Here is an 18,234-nt window from a genome sequence, read left to right on the forward strand (position 1 = left end):
TGCCAACCCTTTTGCTCATCCTTAGTCAGCTCCATCTCCTACTCACTTCAACATAAATTCTGAGCCTTCACCAAGCCACTCTCCTCCAAGCCCCTAGCACCTCCACCAGTCCCCACCTCCACAGCAGATAATCTTGCTTTTTGCTTCAAAACTGAGCTCTCAATTTCCTCTCTACAAACTTATTTTGTATCTACTCTTATCCTCTCTTGTGCTCTATTAATTTTTTCCCTTCAAATCACAGAAAGGAATACAGAAACAAACTGAATCTAACTTAGAATTCTCCATGTAATTCAGTTCTAAACACTGTCATCAAGAATGTGATGAAAAATCAAATGGTTCATCTAATAAAAGGGACCTGGGCATTTATAAATACACTTAATCAAAAGTTAACATTATTGCAGGAGTTCAAAAAAAAAAAAAAATCAGCCACAGCAAGATATTTTTAACAAGCTAGCCATAAGGACACAGTATCTCCTTGTCTACGTACCTGATAAATGTTTGAGAGTCTTTGGCACAATCTCAGGAGACACCCTCAACATTCTGAGATCTGAAGAGTGATACTCCAACTCTCTATTTGGCTCATGAGGAACAAATGGAGGCAACACAGATGAAAAAGATTGATTAACATCCGTATTAGAATGACCTACCTATGAAAAGAGATTTAAAAAAAGATTAATTTTAGATTTCATCTGTTAAATTACAAGTACAAACCTTACTTTTATGAAAATAAGTACTAATCAGTTATACCAGTTCCTTAAGATTATATTCTCAATCCTCCTAAATTTATATCCAGGTCTTATTTTGTTTGGTCAATTCCGAGAAGACTCTATTAATTGTTGTACGGGTCTGGAAATCTATCTGTATACAAAATTATGGACAGGAGGTCTAGAAGCGCTTTATTACTCAGAGGTTTGTCCTTATTAATAGTATGATCACCGCAGAATTTAAGCTATGGTGCAAGAATTTTTTAACAGGAAGAGGTGTGTTGTGGAAAGAAAAGAGGAAAGGAGGGAAGAGAAAACAGGAACATTTTCAAGAAATCCACAAATGTTTAAAAGAACAATAAAAGCATCAAAAAACTGTATCTGTGATTGGTTACCAAAAAACAAAAATATTCGTATTTCTTGAAACAAAAGTAGTGGGAAATATAAATTGATAGTGAAGTAAAGGCTAAATGCTGAAAAAGAGTTCCTAAAGTTTTATCAGATCCCAACAAGTCCTTCTTAAGAAAGGAATTAGTGCCCTGGTTGGTGCAACTCAGTGGATTGAGTGCTGGCCTATGAATTGAAAGGTCACTGGTTCAATTCCCAGTCAGGGCACATGCCTGGGGTGCAGGCCAGGTCCCCAGCTGGGGGTGTGCAAGAGGCATCTGATCAATGTCTATCTCATATACTGATGTTTCTTTACCTCTTTTTCACTCTCTCATCCCCTCTCTCTAAAATCAATACAAAAATAAAAAATAAAAAAAGGAATTAGTAACCATTTTGGATTATGTTAGTACATAAACATATATGACTTTTCACCATAGGGCAAATAAAATTTGGACTGTGGTCAGAGTTAATCTCAATGCATCACTATTAACTGAATATATTTTCACTTTTTAAAAATATATTTTATCTATATGAAAAAGTTGATACAAGTTGTAAAAGTGGTATTATCAAAAATACAGAAACACTAAGTTTAAAATTGATCAGATTTTGTTCCTCACCCTTAGAGAAACTAACTTCAAAACCTATACTCTTGCCAAAATAATGCAAAATCTTGGTCTTGGTTTCACTGAGAAATAGCCAAACAGGGAGGCAGTTTATGGCATACTGATTAAGTGTACAAATAAGGTTAGTTTTAAGTTAGAGTATCCTACCTACTAAATGATCATGAGCAAGTTCCTTAACTCTGTCAATTGTAAAAATGGGGATGATAATAATTCCCAACAGTCCTACCTAACAGGATTGACAAAAGGACTAAACAAATTGATGTTTATAAGTAAGACTTAGCATAGTATTTGAGCACAAAATTACCACTTTCATCCCCAAAGTTATTAGACTGAAAATTAGAATTAAACAATGCCTACTTTAGAATGAAGAAAATAAAACTAACCTAACAGTTCTCCATATTAAAATCCTTTTTAAACACAACAAATTAAAAATAAAGAGGAAAAGTTCACAATATCTTTGTTATTTCCTCCTATCAACTGTCTGAACCTAAAGGTCTAATAGTTGCAACTGTAACTAGAAGTTTTCTAATACCATACTAATCATATACCTGGAAACAGGGAAGGGAAAGTAAAGTAACATTAACTAGAGCACATATATTATCTACAGATAATATACAAAAATATATAGGATATTAGTATATATTATAAGGAAGTGGGACCCAGGTGAGAGCTGACAGTATCAGACAAAAGAAGATGAGCAATGGGACCAGAGGGACATTAAAGCCAAAGAATCCAAAGACCCAGGAAAATGAAGCCTTGTATAAAAGAAACACTAAAACAGAATTGTTATTACCCTCAAAGTTATAATCTTCTAGTACACACACAATGATGATGATATAGAGGATAAGGGAATGTAATTACACAAAAGTATGTTGCTCATGTGGAAAGGGGTTAGTTAGTTCCCTTTGGGGACACTGACTAGTTTGGATAGTAAGCACCTCAGTATCCCTTCCTGGGGAAATACAGGTTCTTATAAATTTCAAGCTACCTCTGAAGTCAAATCCTTCAGGAGTGTCTAAAAAGAAATGCTTGAATACTTCCAGGGCTTATTCCAAAGCTTGTACATTGAAGGGTGGGGGTGGGGAGGAGGCGGCGGAGAAGCAAGTATCAATGTCTCTGTGAACAAGTCTACTCTTTTTAACTTTGCCTTAAAGGATCTTTATTTTTTAATTTTTTTTTACTGATTTCAGAAAGAAAGAGGAAGAGAGAGAAAGAGAAACGCTGATTTGTTGTTCCACTTATTTGTGCATTCATTAGTTGATTCTTGCACACGCCCTGGTCAGGGATCAAACCTGAAACCTTGGTGTATCATGCTGATGCTCTAACCAACTGAGCTTCCTGGCCAGGGCCTGTCCCAAAGGTTCTTGCTGGCACAACTTGGAAGAGTTAGGATGCCTCAAGATGAAAGGCTGAGGCATGCCAAAGGATGGCTTTGTCTAAGACATCACAGAGCTCACTAAGTCTTACAGTCTACAAAATACAAACATTTCCTTTATGCCAATCTCTAACAAATTGATAAAGCATACCCCTACATATCAGATAAAGACCAGATTACAAGTCATAAGTTGGTATGAGAGGACATAAATGGGCACCTTTATCCCCATTTTTCAACTAAAATATTTCTTTCACTGCCCCATAAGAAATGTCAAATGGATAAACTTACAGGCTCTTCAAAACTGCTCTCTTCCTTGGATGGTTCTTGTAAAGCAGACTGCCAGGGCAAGGAGCTGTCACAAATCTCTAGATCATCAAGCAAATTTTCTAAACATGCTAGCTCAATGCACTCACCAGTCAAGACACCTTGGTCACACATCTGAGAAATAGGAAAAAAATAAAAACAAATAACAATGCCATTTCCTGAAACGATACTGGAAAAGAACATGCTTTCCCCAACTATCATCTTACTGTATCTCACCTCTCTTTGTAGTTCAGTAGATCTTTTATTGCATACGACAGCATTTTCATCTAGGCTACAGCATTCAGTATCATCACCCAGAGTACCGATGTCAGATTCAGACTTCCCCTGCAGATCTTCTACAAGATAGGAGTCATTTTGCATAATTGTATGTATCGTAAAACTGGACTTGGCTCCCATAGGCTGAGGAATTTCACCTAGGCCTATATCAGCTTTCAGCAATGTCTCCTGGCCAATGGCAATTAATGATGCATCACTGATCATTGGTAAAGCACCTTGTGACTTTGCATCATATGCCACCAAGTTTGCTAAAAACCTGCTTCCTATAGCTGCTAATGGAGCTTCAATGACATGATTAGAATTTGCATTCTTACCCAAAATATAGTTTGAAGAATCTGCAACTTCTTCAAAGGCTTGCTGCTTTAAATCTTGCAAAAACAAAGAATCTGAAGTCGATACTTTCAGTGGGTAAATAATGTTTGAAGATCCTGACTTCTCTGCAATGGGAAGAAATGGTTCATTGTGTACATCACACTGAAATATAGGGCTTTGTGTTTTGCAAAGACCAAAAACCTGGCTGTGAGATTTTTCACTTAAAGAAGCAGAAGAAAGTGGCCTAATGAACATTTCCTGAGGAGCACTGGGGAGTGATTTTATGTTAGTATGCCAGTACAGGAAGCTAACATCATCATTCGTTTTATGCAACAATGGTTTTGAAGCTGCTGGTTCAAGCACCCCAGAAGTAGACTGACAGTGTGGATGACAAAATTTATCAAAGAGCGAGCTTGCATCATTGTAATTTAACAAGAAAAGATCTGAATTTTTTGGTTCACTATCTTGGCTATAATTTGTTAAAGATTTATCGATGTCAGGGTGGATTTCATTTACTGTATTCTCTTTCTTGGAAGGCTCAACAGAGGCAATAACTGCCTCAAAGGCTACATTCTCAGTAGCATTAACATTTTTCCCACCAAAAGCAGCACTTGCCTTTTGGTTTCTTTCCTCTTGAATATACAGTTGCTCTGATGTCTCATCCAAGGTGAATGTAATAGTCTGAAGAGGATCACCAGAAGTCTCTACCTTAGAGATGTCATGTTCCCTGGAGAGTATTTGTGTTTCTGAAACTTTTACAGAATTATCAGGAACTACAACATTCCCAATATACTGTATTTCTGAAGATCTGGGACATACCTCTGAAAATACTACAGTATTACTATTTTCCTTCAGTTCAAAACATTGAGATAATTCTTTCCCCAGACCTTCTTCATTTCTTTCATAACTCTCCAAAGAAACTCGTTTTTTTTTTACCTCATTCTCAGCTGGAGCCCTTAAATAAATACTCTCAAAATAATGACTATCAGACATCAAGGCAACACTTTTTCCTCTCCTTTCCAACAAGCAATGCAAGAAAGAATATGACATATTATTATTAAAATGAGGAGCTACTTCATGTGGAAAAGAAACATGATCCTTACTGACTGCACATGTTTCTTGACGGTATGAAGCTCCCTGTTTGCTCCATGGCATACATGAAAAGGGGGCACTAAAATTGCCACTTCCCTCAGAAGTTTTATTTTCATCAACTGTGTCAGATGAATCCAAGCAAGAGTCATGGTCTTTACAGATTAAATATTTTTCTGACTGTTGTAAAGCTTCCTGTTTCCAATACTGCACATATAAACAAGCATCAAAACTGCCACTTTCTTTAGGGGTTACATATTCATCACTTGTATCAGATGAAGTTGAAAAAGAAAGTTGATCTTTATTAGCTAAAGTGGTTTCTGGCTCCTGTGTAACTTCCTGTATCTTCCATGGCATATATGAACAAAGAGCATCATAACTATCAGAGTCTTTGGGGGTTTTCGGTTCATCAACTCTATCAGATGAAATAGTCTCTTCTTTGTTTCCTTGCTCAGAATGTAAAAAAGAGCTCTGAGAGTCAACAACTGTACTCCCTGTGAGTGTGTGCTGGGATACACTAAAGTGACTGTTAACTAAGTCTGAAGCTACTTCTGAGGCTGCCTGGAATAAAGCCTCACTCACTTTTGACGGTCGAGAAAACCATTCTGTGTCTTCAGACTTACCAGGAATTCCCCTGAAAATATACAGTTAAAAATAAAAAAGTTACACATTTAAAACAGTTTTTAAAATACCAACATAAAAAATACAAAATTATGTCATTGATATCAAGATTATTTGAAAAGTGTGTTGAAAAACAAAGTTCTAATTTCAAATTCCTTTAAAGTGGTTAATGACTGAAGAAAGCAAATATTTTATAAACAGAAGGTGAACTACCATCCTGTTGACCCTGATATTTTCTCAGGCTACTCTGCACCATTATTGCCAAAAAACGAGTGATTTCATATTGGCAAAAAAATGATTCTTTAAATGAAAAATTCAAACTTTACTATTTAAAATGTTTAATTTATCGCCTAACATAATTTAAAATTCATTTAACCTGCATTAGTTCTTTTACTAGTTACTTATTATGCTCTTGAAAACCACTTACGTGGTTTAAGAGTACCTCCCATGCTCCCTCCCCCAAAATACAATGTAATGTAATCACTGGTGGGTTGTTGTTATAAAACACTTTTCATAAAAGTAATTTTAAAGTAATACATAGCAGAAGAGCAGATGTTTTTACTCAGTAAACACCTACAGTTTTTAATTTAAGGTTTGGGTTTTTTTTTTTGTTCTAAAAGAGAAAAACTTATATTCTTGGATAATTCCAGACTTGTCTCCCATTATGACTATTCTAAAGGGTATTAATTTAGAATAATTATTAATCTAGACATATCAGTTAGAAAAATCTTGTTACTTCATATTCACACCTATCAAATGAAGCTCATTCAATATCAGCTGACCAAAATGAAGAGTGCCAAACAAGTTAGTGACCATGAAATAAATGCTTTTTACAAAATGAGGTTGGGTGATGGGGAAGCAAAGCAGGAGATTTACTAAAAGAAAAACTCAGTGTGCCTTCTAATTAAAATATGCCTGAAATGCTAGAATATATTAGAAGTTGTTTTTAAATACACTACAGTAACCTGGCTCATCTTTACACATACATATGTTACTATGCCAAATTGATATGCATCATGTCTTACTTAACTCAGGGCCACGTTACCTTCAGAGTATAAGCTGAGGCTATCTAACCCCTACCCCAAAGTCTCGCCTTAGGCTGAAGTCATTAATATTAGTAACAACTAAGAACACAAAAGAGTACAAAGGTTACATGTAAATAAAAAAATAAATCATCCTACCTCAGAGCCGCAAAATCTAATTCACTTTGGTGAAATAAGGAATCAGGCCCAAACTCTTGGTCTTGTGTCAAACATGTCAGCAAAGGCAAATCAGGAGAAGCAAAGCTGTCTTGTATGACTGCAAAGTTTCAAATATGAAAATGTTGGAAATACTAAAAATTAACTGTTTACCTTACTCGCATAATGCTTTAAAGAATCTAAACATGCTGCCATCTGGAAGTTTCTACAACCTTTAGTATGGTAACATTAACAGCAGCAACAGCTACCTGTCAAGGGCTAAGCACTAAACCTACCATACAGCACTTAATCCACATGACAACTCTGAAGGATGAGTATTATTATATTTGCCTTATAGGTGAGAAAACATGATTATAAAACTTAAGGAATATAAAGTAATCTGTCCACATTCAAAGAGTATAAGAGCCAAAGTAGGATCTGAACCTAAACACTAATTTTTAGGAAGTGCTCTTAACCATTGAGTGTTTCTTTCCATCCTATATCAAAGTGTGGTCCATGGGCTCCTTGGCATCCCTAAGACATTCTCAGGAGGTGCCTAGGGTCAAAATTATACTCAAAATAATATTAAGATATCTTCTGCCTTATTCACTCTCATTCTCTCACAAGGGTATAGTGGAATTTTCCAGAAGTGGTATGTATGATATGGAATGCAGAAGCAGATATCACAAACTACCTGTTTTCTATTAAGTCAGACAATGCAAATTTTTTTAGGTAAAGCAATGATAGTCTTCTAAATGTTTTGGTTTTGAAGTATAGCTATTATTCTAAAAAACTATGTAATTTATGTTAAATGCAATATAGTTATTTCAATGAGTTAATCTTGTTTTAAATTGCTGAGTCTTAATTTCTAATATGGAAAAATAGCAATAACCTACATTAAACAAAAGGTCTTTAGAGTCCTCAGTAACTTTAAAGTGTGTAAAGTAGTCCTGTGACCAAAGCGTTTGAGAACTATTAAAGAGAAAAAAAAATCTTTGCGAATTTCTGAATGCCAGCTTAAATAATTCTTATGAGAATGCACTTGAATATGTATAAAATAGGTATAAGCTCCTTATTCCTTATAGCAATTACACAACTACAATGCAAATAATATTAATAGAAAAAATCTCCACAACCAACTGTTATTTAATATTAATTTAACTGGATGGGTGGTATTTTGCTAAAACTAAATGGTTCTTTCAATTTGCATGTAATAATACTGTTGCTACAGTTTATTTTCTTGATGTCAGAATTTCTGTAACAACTGTACACCTTCCTTTATCACAATGATAATATTCTTGTTTTAATTTTTGGTCTGTCCACTTCCCACCTAGATTGAAAACTCCATGTGAGCTTTATTCACAGCTCTATCTTTGGTGCCTAGCAAAATACCTGCTACACTTAGTAGGCATTCAAAATAAATGTATTACTTATTTACTGAACCAATTAATTAAAAATAAGAAACCTTTACCACCAAGGACTAACTTGTATTTCCTCTTTGGCCCTGGCTTTGAGACTCAGGCATAAACCTTCATAACCTTGATTTCATAACTTTCCAAAGTTCTTCATCCCTCTAAGAATCATTAAGGTTTTTTTAACAAAGGCCCCCATGTTTCCTCACATTTGGACACTGTTGATAGTTTGGATCACTCTTTTTTAAGACAACCAACTATTTTGGCACCAGTTTTCATTATGACATTTGTCATTAGTAAGACTAATATACCCTACAATGACTAATACTCATGCATAACAAAATAGCAATGATGAAATTTCCTTGGCCATCAGATTTAGGGATCTGCTCTAATAATCAAAAATATTCTGCTTTATCTATAGTAAAAGAAAAGACAGTTATAAAACTTCGTTACAAAAGATTTTAGAAGCCAGACACACAATCTACCAAATGCTGAAATTCTTTTATTAGAGGGTTTTACTTGACATTTTGCCATGACATAAGGTCACTTTTTTTGTTAGATGGCCTTTCTACTAATAAATGGCTCTTGTAGTAAGTCCTTTATTTTTTAAAAGATTTATTTATTTTTAGAGAGAGTGGAAGGGAGGGAGAAAGGGTTTTGAGAAAGATCAGTGTGAGAGAGAATCATCGATCAGATGCCTGCTGCACATGCCCCAACCCGGGATGAACCCGCAACCCAGGCATATGTCCTGACTGGGAAATGAAGGGTGGCAACCTTTCACCTTGCGGGACAATGTCCACCTACCTCAGCCACACTGGTCAGGGCAAGTTCTTTCTCATATCAAGTCTAAAACAACTTTTTTATAAGATATATATTCTCATTTTAACCTCTAGACTAGGAATTCACAAATATTTTTATAAAAGGCCAAGTAGTAAATATTGTAGGTTTTGTTACCCATATGTGATCTCTGTCACATACACTTTTTTTGTTTTTATAATCCTTTAAAAATGCAAAAGAAACCCCATTCTTAGCTTGTAAAAACATCAGGTCTTGGCCTGTGGCCTGTAGTTTGCACACTCCTGCTATAGACCATTAAAGTACTCATACATGGTACTGTTATTTTTTGTTGACCGGATTGTCTTCCCAAAAGGGGATAGCTTTCATTTATATATCCCTAGCATCAAACATACAAAAAGCATTTAGATATTTGTTAAATAAATGATGAATGAAAATAAATTGCTTCCTCTTTGGCACGACAGCTCTTTGAATACCTGATCATAGCAAAGTCTTCTCTTATATCTACTATCATAGTCGTCTCCTCCCACAGAGGAACACTAATGTCAACATCTTTCTTAAAATGTGAAACTAAAATTAAAATTGACTTTGATGATCTACATCATAAAATACATTGGCACTAATATTTTGATTACAATAGCATTAACTTATATTTTAAAAGAACTTATCTCCTATTCATGCGCCTCTAAAAAACTCCTACAAGACAACTTCATGGTTGAAGCCATTTCTCTCACAAAAGCTAATTCCAAAACATCTGGTGGTTGTATTTTTTCAGTTTTTGGAAAAAAAACAACTGAATAACAAAATAATATTTGTCTGAACTATGATTTAGGCATGAAAAAATTTAAATCACTATATTGGTTTAGCTCTCATATATATCCAACAAAACACTCATATGATCCAAAGTAGTACAGTACAATTTATTCTATTCTCCTACTTTGATGATTTGAAAGGAACTTAAAGATTACCTTTTGTAAAGAGCTAATAAATCAGTTCCATATACAGAAAAGGAAAGCAGTTAAGATCTACCTCAGACAAGTCATTTAACCTCTTTAATTTCAATTTTTAGGTCTGAAAACTGCAAATGACATTTGCTGTAATCAATTCTAAGAATCTAGTAAGGTAAGTGTGAACATTTGTTTTTTTGTTTGTATTTACTGAGTAGTCAATGGATAATACATGGTTTAGCCCAAGAAAAAATTCCACAAATTCAGGACTGAGGAGGCATACCCACCAGAGAGGAAGTTATCAATTTTCTGCCTTCTGTGAGCAAGAGTATTGTAAAATGAGAGTCAACTGCACATTTAACATTAACTACACCAGTCGGCCTATGTGGAAATCCAAAAATAAGCCTAATATCTTTGAGTAGTGTGCTACAGAGCTCCTCAAATCAAGAAAGGATTTCATGGACACAGACAACAGTGTGTTGATTGCGGGGAAAGGGTGGGGGTGTGGTATAAGGGGGATAAATGATAATGGAAAAAATACATTAAAGAATAAATTAAAAAAAAAAAAGAAAGGATTTAAATGCAGGACTTGAAGTCCTCCAAAAATAAGGATTTTATAGAGGTATTATTACTAGTTTTTTAAAAAAAGAGGCATTACCTAGCAATGGAGAACAAAAGAGATCTCTGTTGGGTTCCTTTACTTGATTTTCTGATTGGGTCAATATACCTTCCTCCACAGAGGGGAAGTCTGTCATTTCTGTCCCTTCCTCTCTCACTTTAAACCTGGTTTGGGTTGTATCCGAAGTGTGGGAAGAGTCGATTTCTTGAGGAAGAAAATGCCAAGATTCTGTTCTCTAAAACAATAATTTTGAAAGAAAATAGTCTAAGTTATTAACTGAATTAACATACATATTAACATTCAGATTAAAATATCCACTCACACAGTTTCCTATTTGATAACATTCTCATCAAAGTTTATAAAAAGTAAAGTTATTCTTTCTGTTTTTCACAATATTAACTATATTTTATACCTCCTACCAATCTCTGCACAATTTGAATCTGCCAGTGATCCTTGAACAGTTAGTTCTCATCAATGAAACAGTAAATACGGTTCTACACAATGAAATCTTACAATTTTATTATAATAATACTGAAAAAGAATTCCAAACCTAAACTACAATATTCTCTAAATGCAACCACTTTACTGAACTTTTCTTAGTTATACAAGTTTCTAGTGGACTTTTCACTCCTCTCAATAATAGTATCATATCATCCATGGAGAGTGATAGTTGTTTCTTTTAAATGTTTATACTCGTACATTAGTGGCATGATTCACAGTAATGCTTCTAAAAATAACTATGAGAAGGATCAGTTTTTCCTACTTCTAATTCATCACAGGAAGACATCTTATTAAAATACTAATAAAAATAAGCACTAAGTAAATAAAAGCAATACATAAACTACTTTAAAAACTAGGAAAAAATAACTAGAAAAATGAAATTTAAGCCCAAAATACAAAACACAAGCCCAAGTGTTTCATTTCTAGTTCTAAAAAAACGTAAGATTACTCTGTCAAAATGCTCTTAAAGTTTCTAAACATTTCATCTCAATTCTTGTACTAATCTCTTGAAAAGTAACAATAAATTCATGCACTGGCACCAATCCACAGGCCATGCTACGTAGCAATGTTAAACTGAAGTTGAATTACATACTAATGATAACCAGTTTTATAAGGTTATTTTTCTTATTAATTTGGTATTGGTTAATTAAGATTATTCTTTATATGAGGCTATGAAAGCAATCTTATTTTCATATTGAATTAATTTGATTAGGAGTGAGCAGTGAATTTGATCAAACTACATTACAGCTTCCTTTTTTCCAATTAAATCTGATAAAGTATAAGCAATAACTCTTGTTATATAAATACCTTTGCATTTCTTATTTGGCAGTGACAGACTTTCAACCATATTTGCCAGCAGTCTTTAACATGTTCTGTCATGCAACAGTCATACTAGGATTCATTAATCAGCATTTAAAAATTTAACTTACACTAATAATTAAAAAAAAAAAAACACCAAAATGAAAACGGTTCATTTTTCCCACCCTGTAATCATCAATCTGTTCTGTATCGAAGGCTTAGCTTTTTGTTTTGTTTTAGATTTCACATATAAGTGAGATTATGCATTATTTGTCTTTCCCTCTCCCACTTATTTCACTTGGCATAATACCCGTAATGTCCATCCATGTTGTCCCTAATGGCAAGATTTCATTTTTTTATGGTGGAATAACATTCCATTGTTTGTATATACCACATTTTCTTTATTCATTCATCCACTGATGGACACTTAGAATGTTTCCATATCTTAGCTATTATAAACAATACTGCAGTGAACGTGGGGGTTCATAATTCTTTTTTGAGTTAGTGCTTTAATTTTCTACGGGTAAATACCCAGAAGAGGAATTGCTGCATAGTTGTATTTTTAATTTTTTGAAGAACCTCCATATTGTTTTCCATAGTAACTGTATAAATTTATATTCCCACCAACAGTGCAATTCCTTTTCTCCACATCCTTACCAACACTTATTTCTTTTCTTTTTGATAACAGTCATTCTAACAGCTGTGAAATCCTATCTTATTATGGTTTTAATTTGCATTTCCCTGATAATTAATGAAGGATATTGTGCATCTTCTCATTTACCTGTTGGCCATTTGTATCTCTTCTTTGGAAAAAAGTCTATTCAGATCTTCTGCCCATTTTTTAATTGCTTGGTTTTTGCTATTGAGTTGTGTAAGTTACTTATATATTTTGGATATTAACCCGTTTTCAGATATATGATTTGCAAATATTTTCTCCAATTCAGTAGGTTGCCTGTTCACTTTGCTGATGATTTCCATTGCTGTATAGAAGCCTTTTCATTTAATGTAGTCCCATTTGTTTTTGGTTTTGCTGCTTTTGCTTTTGACATCAGATTAAAAAATTCATAACCACTGTCTATGTCAGAAAGCTTACTGCCTATGTTTTCTTCTAGGAGTTTCAGGTATTATGTTTAAGCCTTTAATCCTTTCTGAGTTAATTTTTGTGTATGGTGTAAGATAATGGTCCAGTTTCATTCTTTGGACTGTGGCAGTCCAGTTTTCCCAACAACATGTATTAAAGAGACTATCATTTCCCCATTGCATATTCTTAGTTCCTTTGTTGTAAAATAACTGACCATATACAAATGGGTTTACTTCTGAGCTCTTTATTCTGTCCCATTAATCCATAAGGCTGTTTTTATGCCAGTACCATACCAGTTAGATTACTATAACTTTGTAATATATGGGTTGGCCAGAAATTCTTTTTTTTTTTTTTTTTTTTTGGTAAGGTGCTTCTATCAGCACTTCCTTGTCTTTAACTTCATTTGAAACAATTTTGTTAGAATGTATTGTGACAGCTGTCATATCAGCTTGCATTAAAAAAAAAAACTTATGAAAACGGGTGAATTTTTGTATAGCCATTTTGATATTGAAGATAGAAGAAAATAAGCAACATTTTCTTACGCTTTATTATTTCAAGAAAGGTAAAAACACAACTGAACACACAAAAACAAATAAATAAAAAAGATTTGTTCAGTGAATGCAGAAGGTGCTGTAACTGATCTAAGGTGTCAAAAGTGGATTGCGAAGTTTTGTGCTAAAGGTTTCTCGCTGGATGATGCTCCAGTTGGGTAGACCAGTTGAAGCTGGTAGCCATCAAATTGAGACATTAATTGAGAACAATCAACGTTATACCACGCAGGAAAGAGCCTACAAATTCAAAATATCCAAATCGATAAAGTTATTGGTGAAAATGAAAAATGTGTATTTTATTTTACAGAAAAAAAACACGAACTTTTTGGCCAACCCAATAGTTTAAAATTAAAGAGTGTGATGCCTCCACTTTTGTTCTTTTTCAAGATTGCTTTTGCTATACTAGGTCTTTTGTGGTTCCATACAAATTTGGGGACTTTTTGGTTCAATTCTGAGGGGAAAAAAAGTCGTTGGAATTTTGATAGAGATTACCATAAATCTGTAGATTGCTTTTGGTATTAGGAACATTTTAACAGTATAAATTCTTCCAACTGATGAACATAGAGTATCTTTCCTTTGTGTCTTCTTCAACTTCTTTCATCAATGTCTTAAGAGTTTTCAGTGTACATATCTTTTACCTCCTTGGTTAAATTTATTCCTAGATATTTTATTCTTTTTGATAAAGTTATAATTGGGATTCTCCTCTTAATTCTTTTTCTGATAGTACATTAGCATATAGAAATATAACTGATTTTTGTGTACTAATTTTTATACCTGCAACTTTACTGAATACATTTATTAGTTATAATGGTTCTTTCTGGTAGACATTTTAGAGCGTTCTATATATAATATATCATCTGCAAACAGAGATGGCTTTATTTCTTCCTTTTTGACCTGGTTGCCTCTTATTTCTTCTGCTTGCCGAATTTTCTGGTAGGACTTCCAACTATGTTGAAAAAGTGGCAAGACTGGGCACCTTGTCAGTGGGCATCCCTGATCTTGGTGGAAAAGCTTTCATCTTTTCACCACTGAGTATGAAGTTAGCTGTGGGCCTGTCATATATTTCAGATATATGATTTGGGCCTTTATTCTGTTGAGGTACATTCTCTCTACACCCACTTTGTTCAATATTTATCATAAATAAATGATGAATACTGTCAAATGCTTTTTTCTGCATATATTGAAATGATCATATGATTTTTACCCTTCATCTTATTAATGTGGTATGTCACAATGACTAATCTGTGAATGCTGAAATATCCTTGCATTCATGGAATAAATCCCACTTGATCATGTATCTCACTTGATCATGTTGTCTGATCCTTTTGGTATATTGTTTAATTCAGTTTGTTAACATTTTGTTGAGGATTTTTGCAACTCTGTTCATCAGAGATATTGCCTATAATTTTCTCTTCTTGTGGCATCCTTGCCTGGTTTTGGTATCAGGGTACTGCTGGCCTCATAAAATGAGTTTGGAGGAGTTCCCTCCTCTTCTGTTTTTTTGGAAGAGTTTGAGAAGAACTAGTATTAAGAAGGTTTGGTAGAATTCACTGGGAAGCCATCTGGTCCTTGACTTCTGTTTGTTGGAAGGTTTTGATTACTGATTCAATCTCTTTTCTAGTGTTCAGCCTGTTCAGGTTTTCTATATCACATTGACCCAGTCTTGGCTGATTATGTTTTTAGAAAAACACCTGTTTCTTCTAGGTTATCACAATTTATTAGCTTTAACTGTGTTTAGCAGTCTTTTACGATCCTTCGTATTCCTATGCTATCAGTGGTAACATCTCTTTCATTTCTTCTTTTCAATTAAATCTGGTAAAGTATAACAATAAATTTCTTTATATTGCAACATCTTCACATTTCTTACTTGGTAACAGTGCTGTATTAGACTCTTAATTATATTTTCTAGCACAGTTTTTAACATTTTCCATCAAATATAGTCATAATAAGGTTATAGCTAATCAGTGTTTTAGAATGCCTGCTTTGTAGTCTAACCTTGTTCCATAACTTCGTTCCATATTTATTTTATACATGGAAATTCAATTTTCCTTAAAAATATAAAGATTTCACCAGTTAATCTATTCAGTCCAGAAACTTTTTTGATGGCTGGTACTATAACTTTCTCCATTTCCTCCCTAGTAGTACTAGTCCATCTCTATTAGCTTTATCAGGTTTGTATTAAGTCAATCTCACTAAGCCTTTTTGTCCTCCTAACTGGATTTACTAGAAATATATCAATTTTTTCTATCTTTGATTTAACAATTTTATTTTATTATATTTTCTAACTTAGTTATTTGTTCTTCTCTTTACCATGTTTCCTCTATTTGTAGTTTTTCTTTATCTAAAATTTTTGGTTAAATAATGAATTCATTTGATTTTACATTTATTTATTTAAATAAAAAGATGGGAAGATGGCACTATATTTATGATAACCTATATACATAACGTACTGATTTTCATTATTTTGTATTCTGTTACTGGAGTCTTCTTTCTTGACTAACATAAATGTGTTGTAAGGGAATAAAGATTTTTTTCATTTCCAAATGACCCAGAACCCATAAAAATAAGATGTACCACAACTAGAAAAATTTTTACAGACATTTTCAAACAAGATTCATCTTTGAAGAGCTATTTTCAGTACTTAAAATATACTAACCAAATGCTTTTTCAGTAAGTTTTTTTTTAAATAAGTACCCACTACCTAATACCAGTTATACAAATATATACAGAGGAAAAAAATGGAGAGAAATACTCTAAAATACTAATATTACTCATGGTTTGTGGGATTCTGAAAGTGTAAACTTGACAGTCCAAAATATCTCAATTCTTTCTATACTGGATAAATTAGTAAAATCTATAGCATCAAATAATTATTAAGAACATGTTTTTTAAACTTGTAATACTTGAAAATAAAAGAAATGATACTCATTATTTTAATTTTTTTCTTTTGAGAACACTCCATTCTATAAGGAATAGTAGGTCAAAAAGGGTTTTAAAGCAGGGGAGTTCTACTAATTTTTTGATTCTCACTACAACAAAATCTCAGTCCCTGACTGAACTCTTAGCCCCTTTGACCAGGGTTTGAGCCTGGTCCCAGTTTATTATTCACCACTAATAAGAGATGTTTCTATTTGTTCTCCTGCCCATCCTGTGTGGTCCACAGATGACTTACTTTACTCCAGGTCCTTAACTGCAATAATTCTTTAATCTCAAGAAGACAACCACCCTACCACATTTACATTTTTCATAATACCTTTCTTACTTATATTTCCTTTTTTACCATCCTGAGAGTTTATAGTCATCCTTATAATTATCTCCTTGCAAACATTTTTAACTTTCTTGCCCTTTTCACCCACCATCCCACTTGCCTGACAAAAGCTTAGTTCTGGTTGAATCTTCTCCTTACCTGAATTCAAGCAGCAGCACATTGCTGATGAAAACACATACCCAGATAGGTTCTTCCTTTAAATTGATGACATTAAACCACAGGGCACTCAGCATTGCCTAAAAAATCCTACTGTATTTACCTGGGAGTTGACTTACTGAAATGACTATGTATTTCTTCTCAGAATTATTGAACTTTCTCTCATTTTCTTTTGAAATTTTTTAGAAGTCTATATATGTTAGGGAGCAAGAGAAACATTGATTGTGGTTCCACTTATTTATGCATTCATTGGTTGATTATTGTATGTGCCTTGACTGCGGATAGAATCCACAACCTTGGGGTATCGGGATGACACTCAAACCAACTGAACTATCCAGCCATGGCCCATCTTCCCTTAAATTCAACTGATGACTGCATTTCATACTGCATTAAGTAAACAGCAGAAGATCAAACTTCCTAATCTTCCTACCATCATATCTACAAACCCATTATGTATCCAGATTTTCATCTTGTGGTTTAAAAAAATGTCTCTCTACCTATTAAAGACATTCTCTTCTCACTCTGATTTTTTTTTTTTTTTTTTTTTGGTGATTTCCTTCCTATATGTTATTCTCCCACTTTCCCTCTCTACAAATCATTCCTCTTGCCAGACAAGCATACTTCATAATTTTCCATCAAAAAATAATTATTTAAATCTCTGTTCAACATTCCTTTTCTGCATATTTTGTTGCTATGTTTCTATCACACAATCATTCCTTGTATAATACCTTTTAAATCAATATAGAAAGGCCCTCAAATCTCTAAATATTCTGACATATGTGAGCAGGGAGGGCATAAAAGCAGTTGATAAATACAAATTCTGAAGGAGAAGCATAGGCTGGAGATATAAATTTAAGATTTTTAAGTGTAAAGCACTAGATCCAGATGAGAACCACTGGATTCTAACATTTCAAGAAGTCAAAAAAATGTATTCTGGGAGAGAGAGGTAAATAGAAATGAGTAAATCTGCCTGGAATTAGAGAGTGATGGGATTTATGGCCAGCTAAGCACTGCATTCATACTTTAAAGTGTTCTACTTCAAAAACTTGACAACATTGTGCTAAGAAAAAATTGTTTCTGCAGGACTTCTGGCCAAGATGGAGGCATAGGTAGATACACTTTGCCTCCTCGCACAACCAAAAGAAGGACAACAAATTTAAAAACAAAAAATAACCAGAACTGCCAGATAATTGAACTGTTTGGAAATCCAACAACCA

At 33.7% G+C, this 18,234-nt stretch overlaps 1 protein-coding gene across 1 annotated transcript in view; it reads right to left on the reverse strand.

Annotated features, from left to right (window-relative positions):
- The window catches only part of ALMS1 (ALMS1 centrosome and basal body associated protein), a 215,885-nt gene that overhangs the window by 176,183 nt on the left and 21,468 nt on the right, over positions 1-18,234 (reverse strand). The window contains exons 3-7 of the mRNA XM_054593521.1: positions 10,702-10,897; positions 6,893-7,010; positions 3,630-5,724; positions 3,378-3,527; positions 488-647 (exon numbers count right to left, since the gene is read on the reverse strand). Coding sequence (XP_054449496.1) covers positions 488-647; positions 3,378-3,527; positions 3,630-5,724; positions 6,893-7,010; positions 10,702-10,897 — 2,719 coding nt within the window. The remainder of the gene's footprint in view (positions 1-487; positions 648-3,377; positions 3,528-3,629; positions 5,725-6,892; positions 7,011-10,701; positions 10,898-18,234) is intronic.

This window comes from Pteronotus mesoamericanus, unplaced genomic scaffold, assembly GCF_021234165.1.
Source record: "Pteronotus mesoamericanus isolate MK-2021 breed Mesoamerican mustached bat unplaced genomic scaffold, CSHL_Meso_final scaffold_45, whole genome shotgun sequence".
NCBI classification, from domain to species: Eukaryota; Metazoa; Chordata; class Mammalia; order Chiroptera; family Mormoopidae; genus Pteronotus; species Pteronotus mesoamericanus.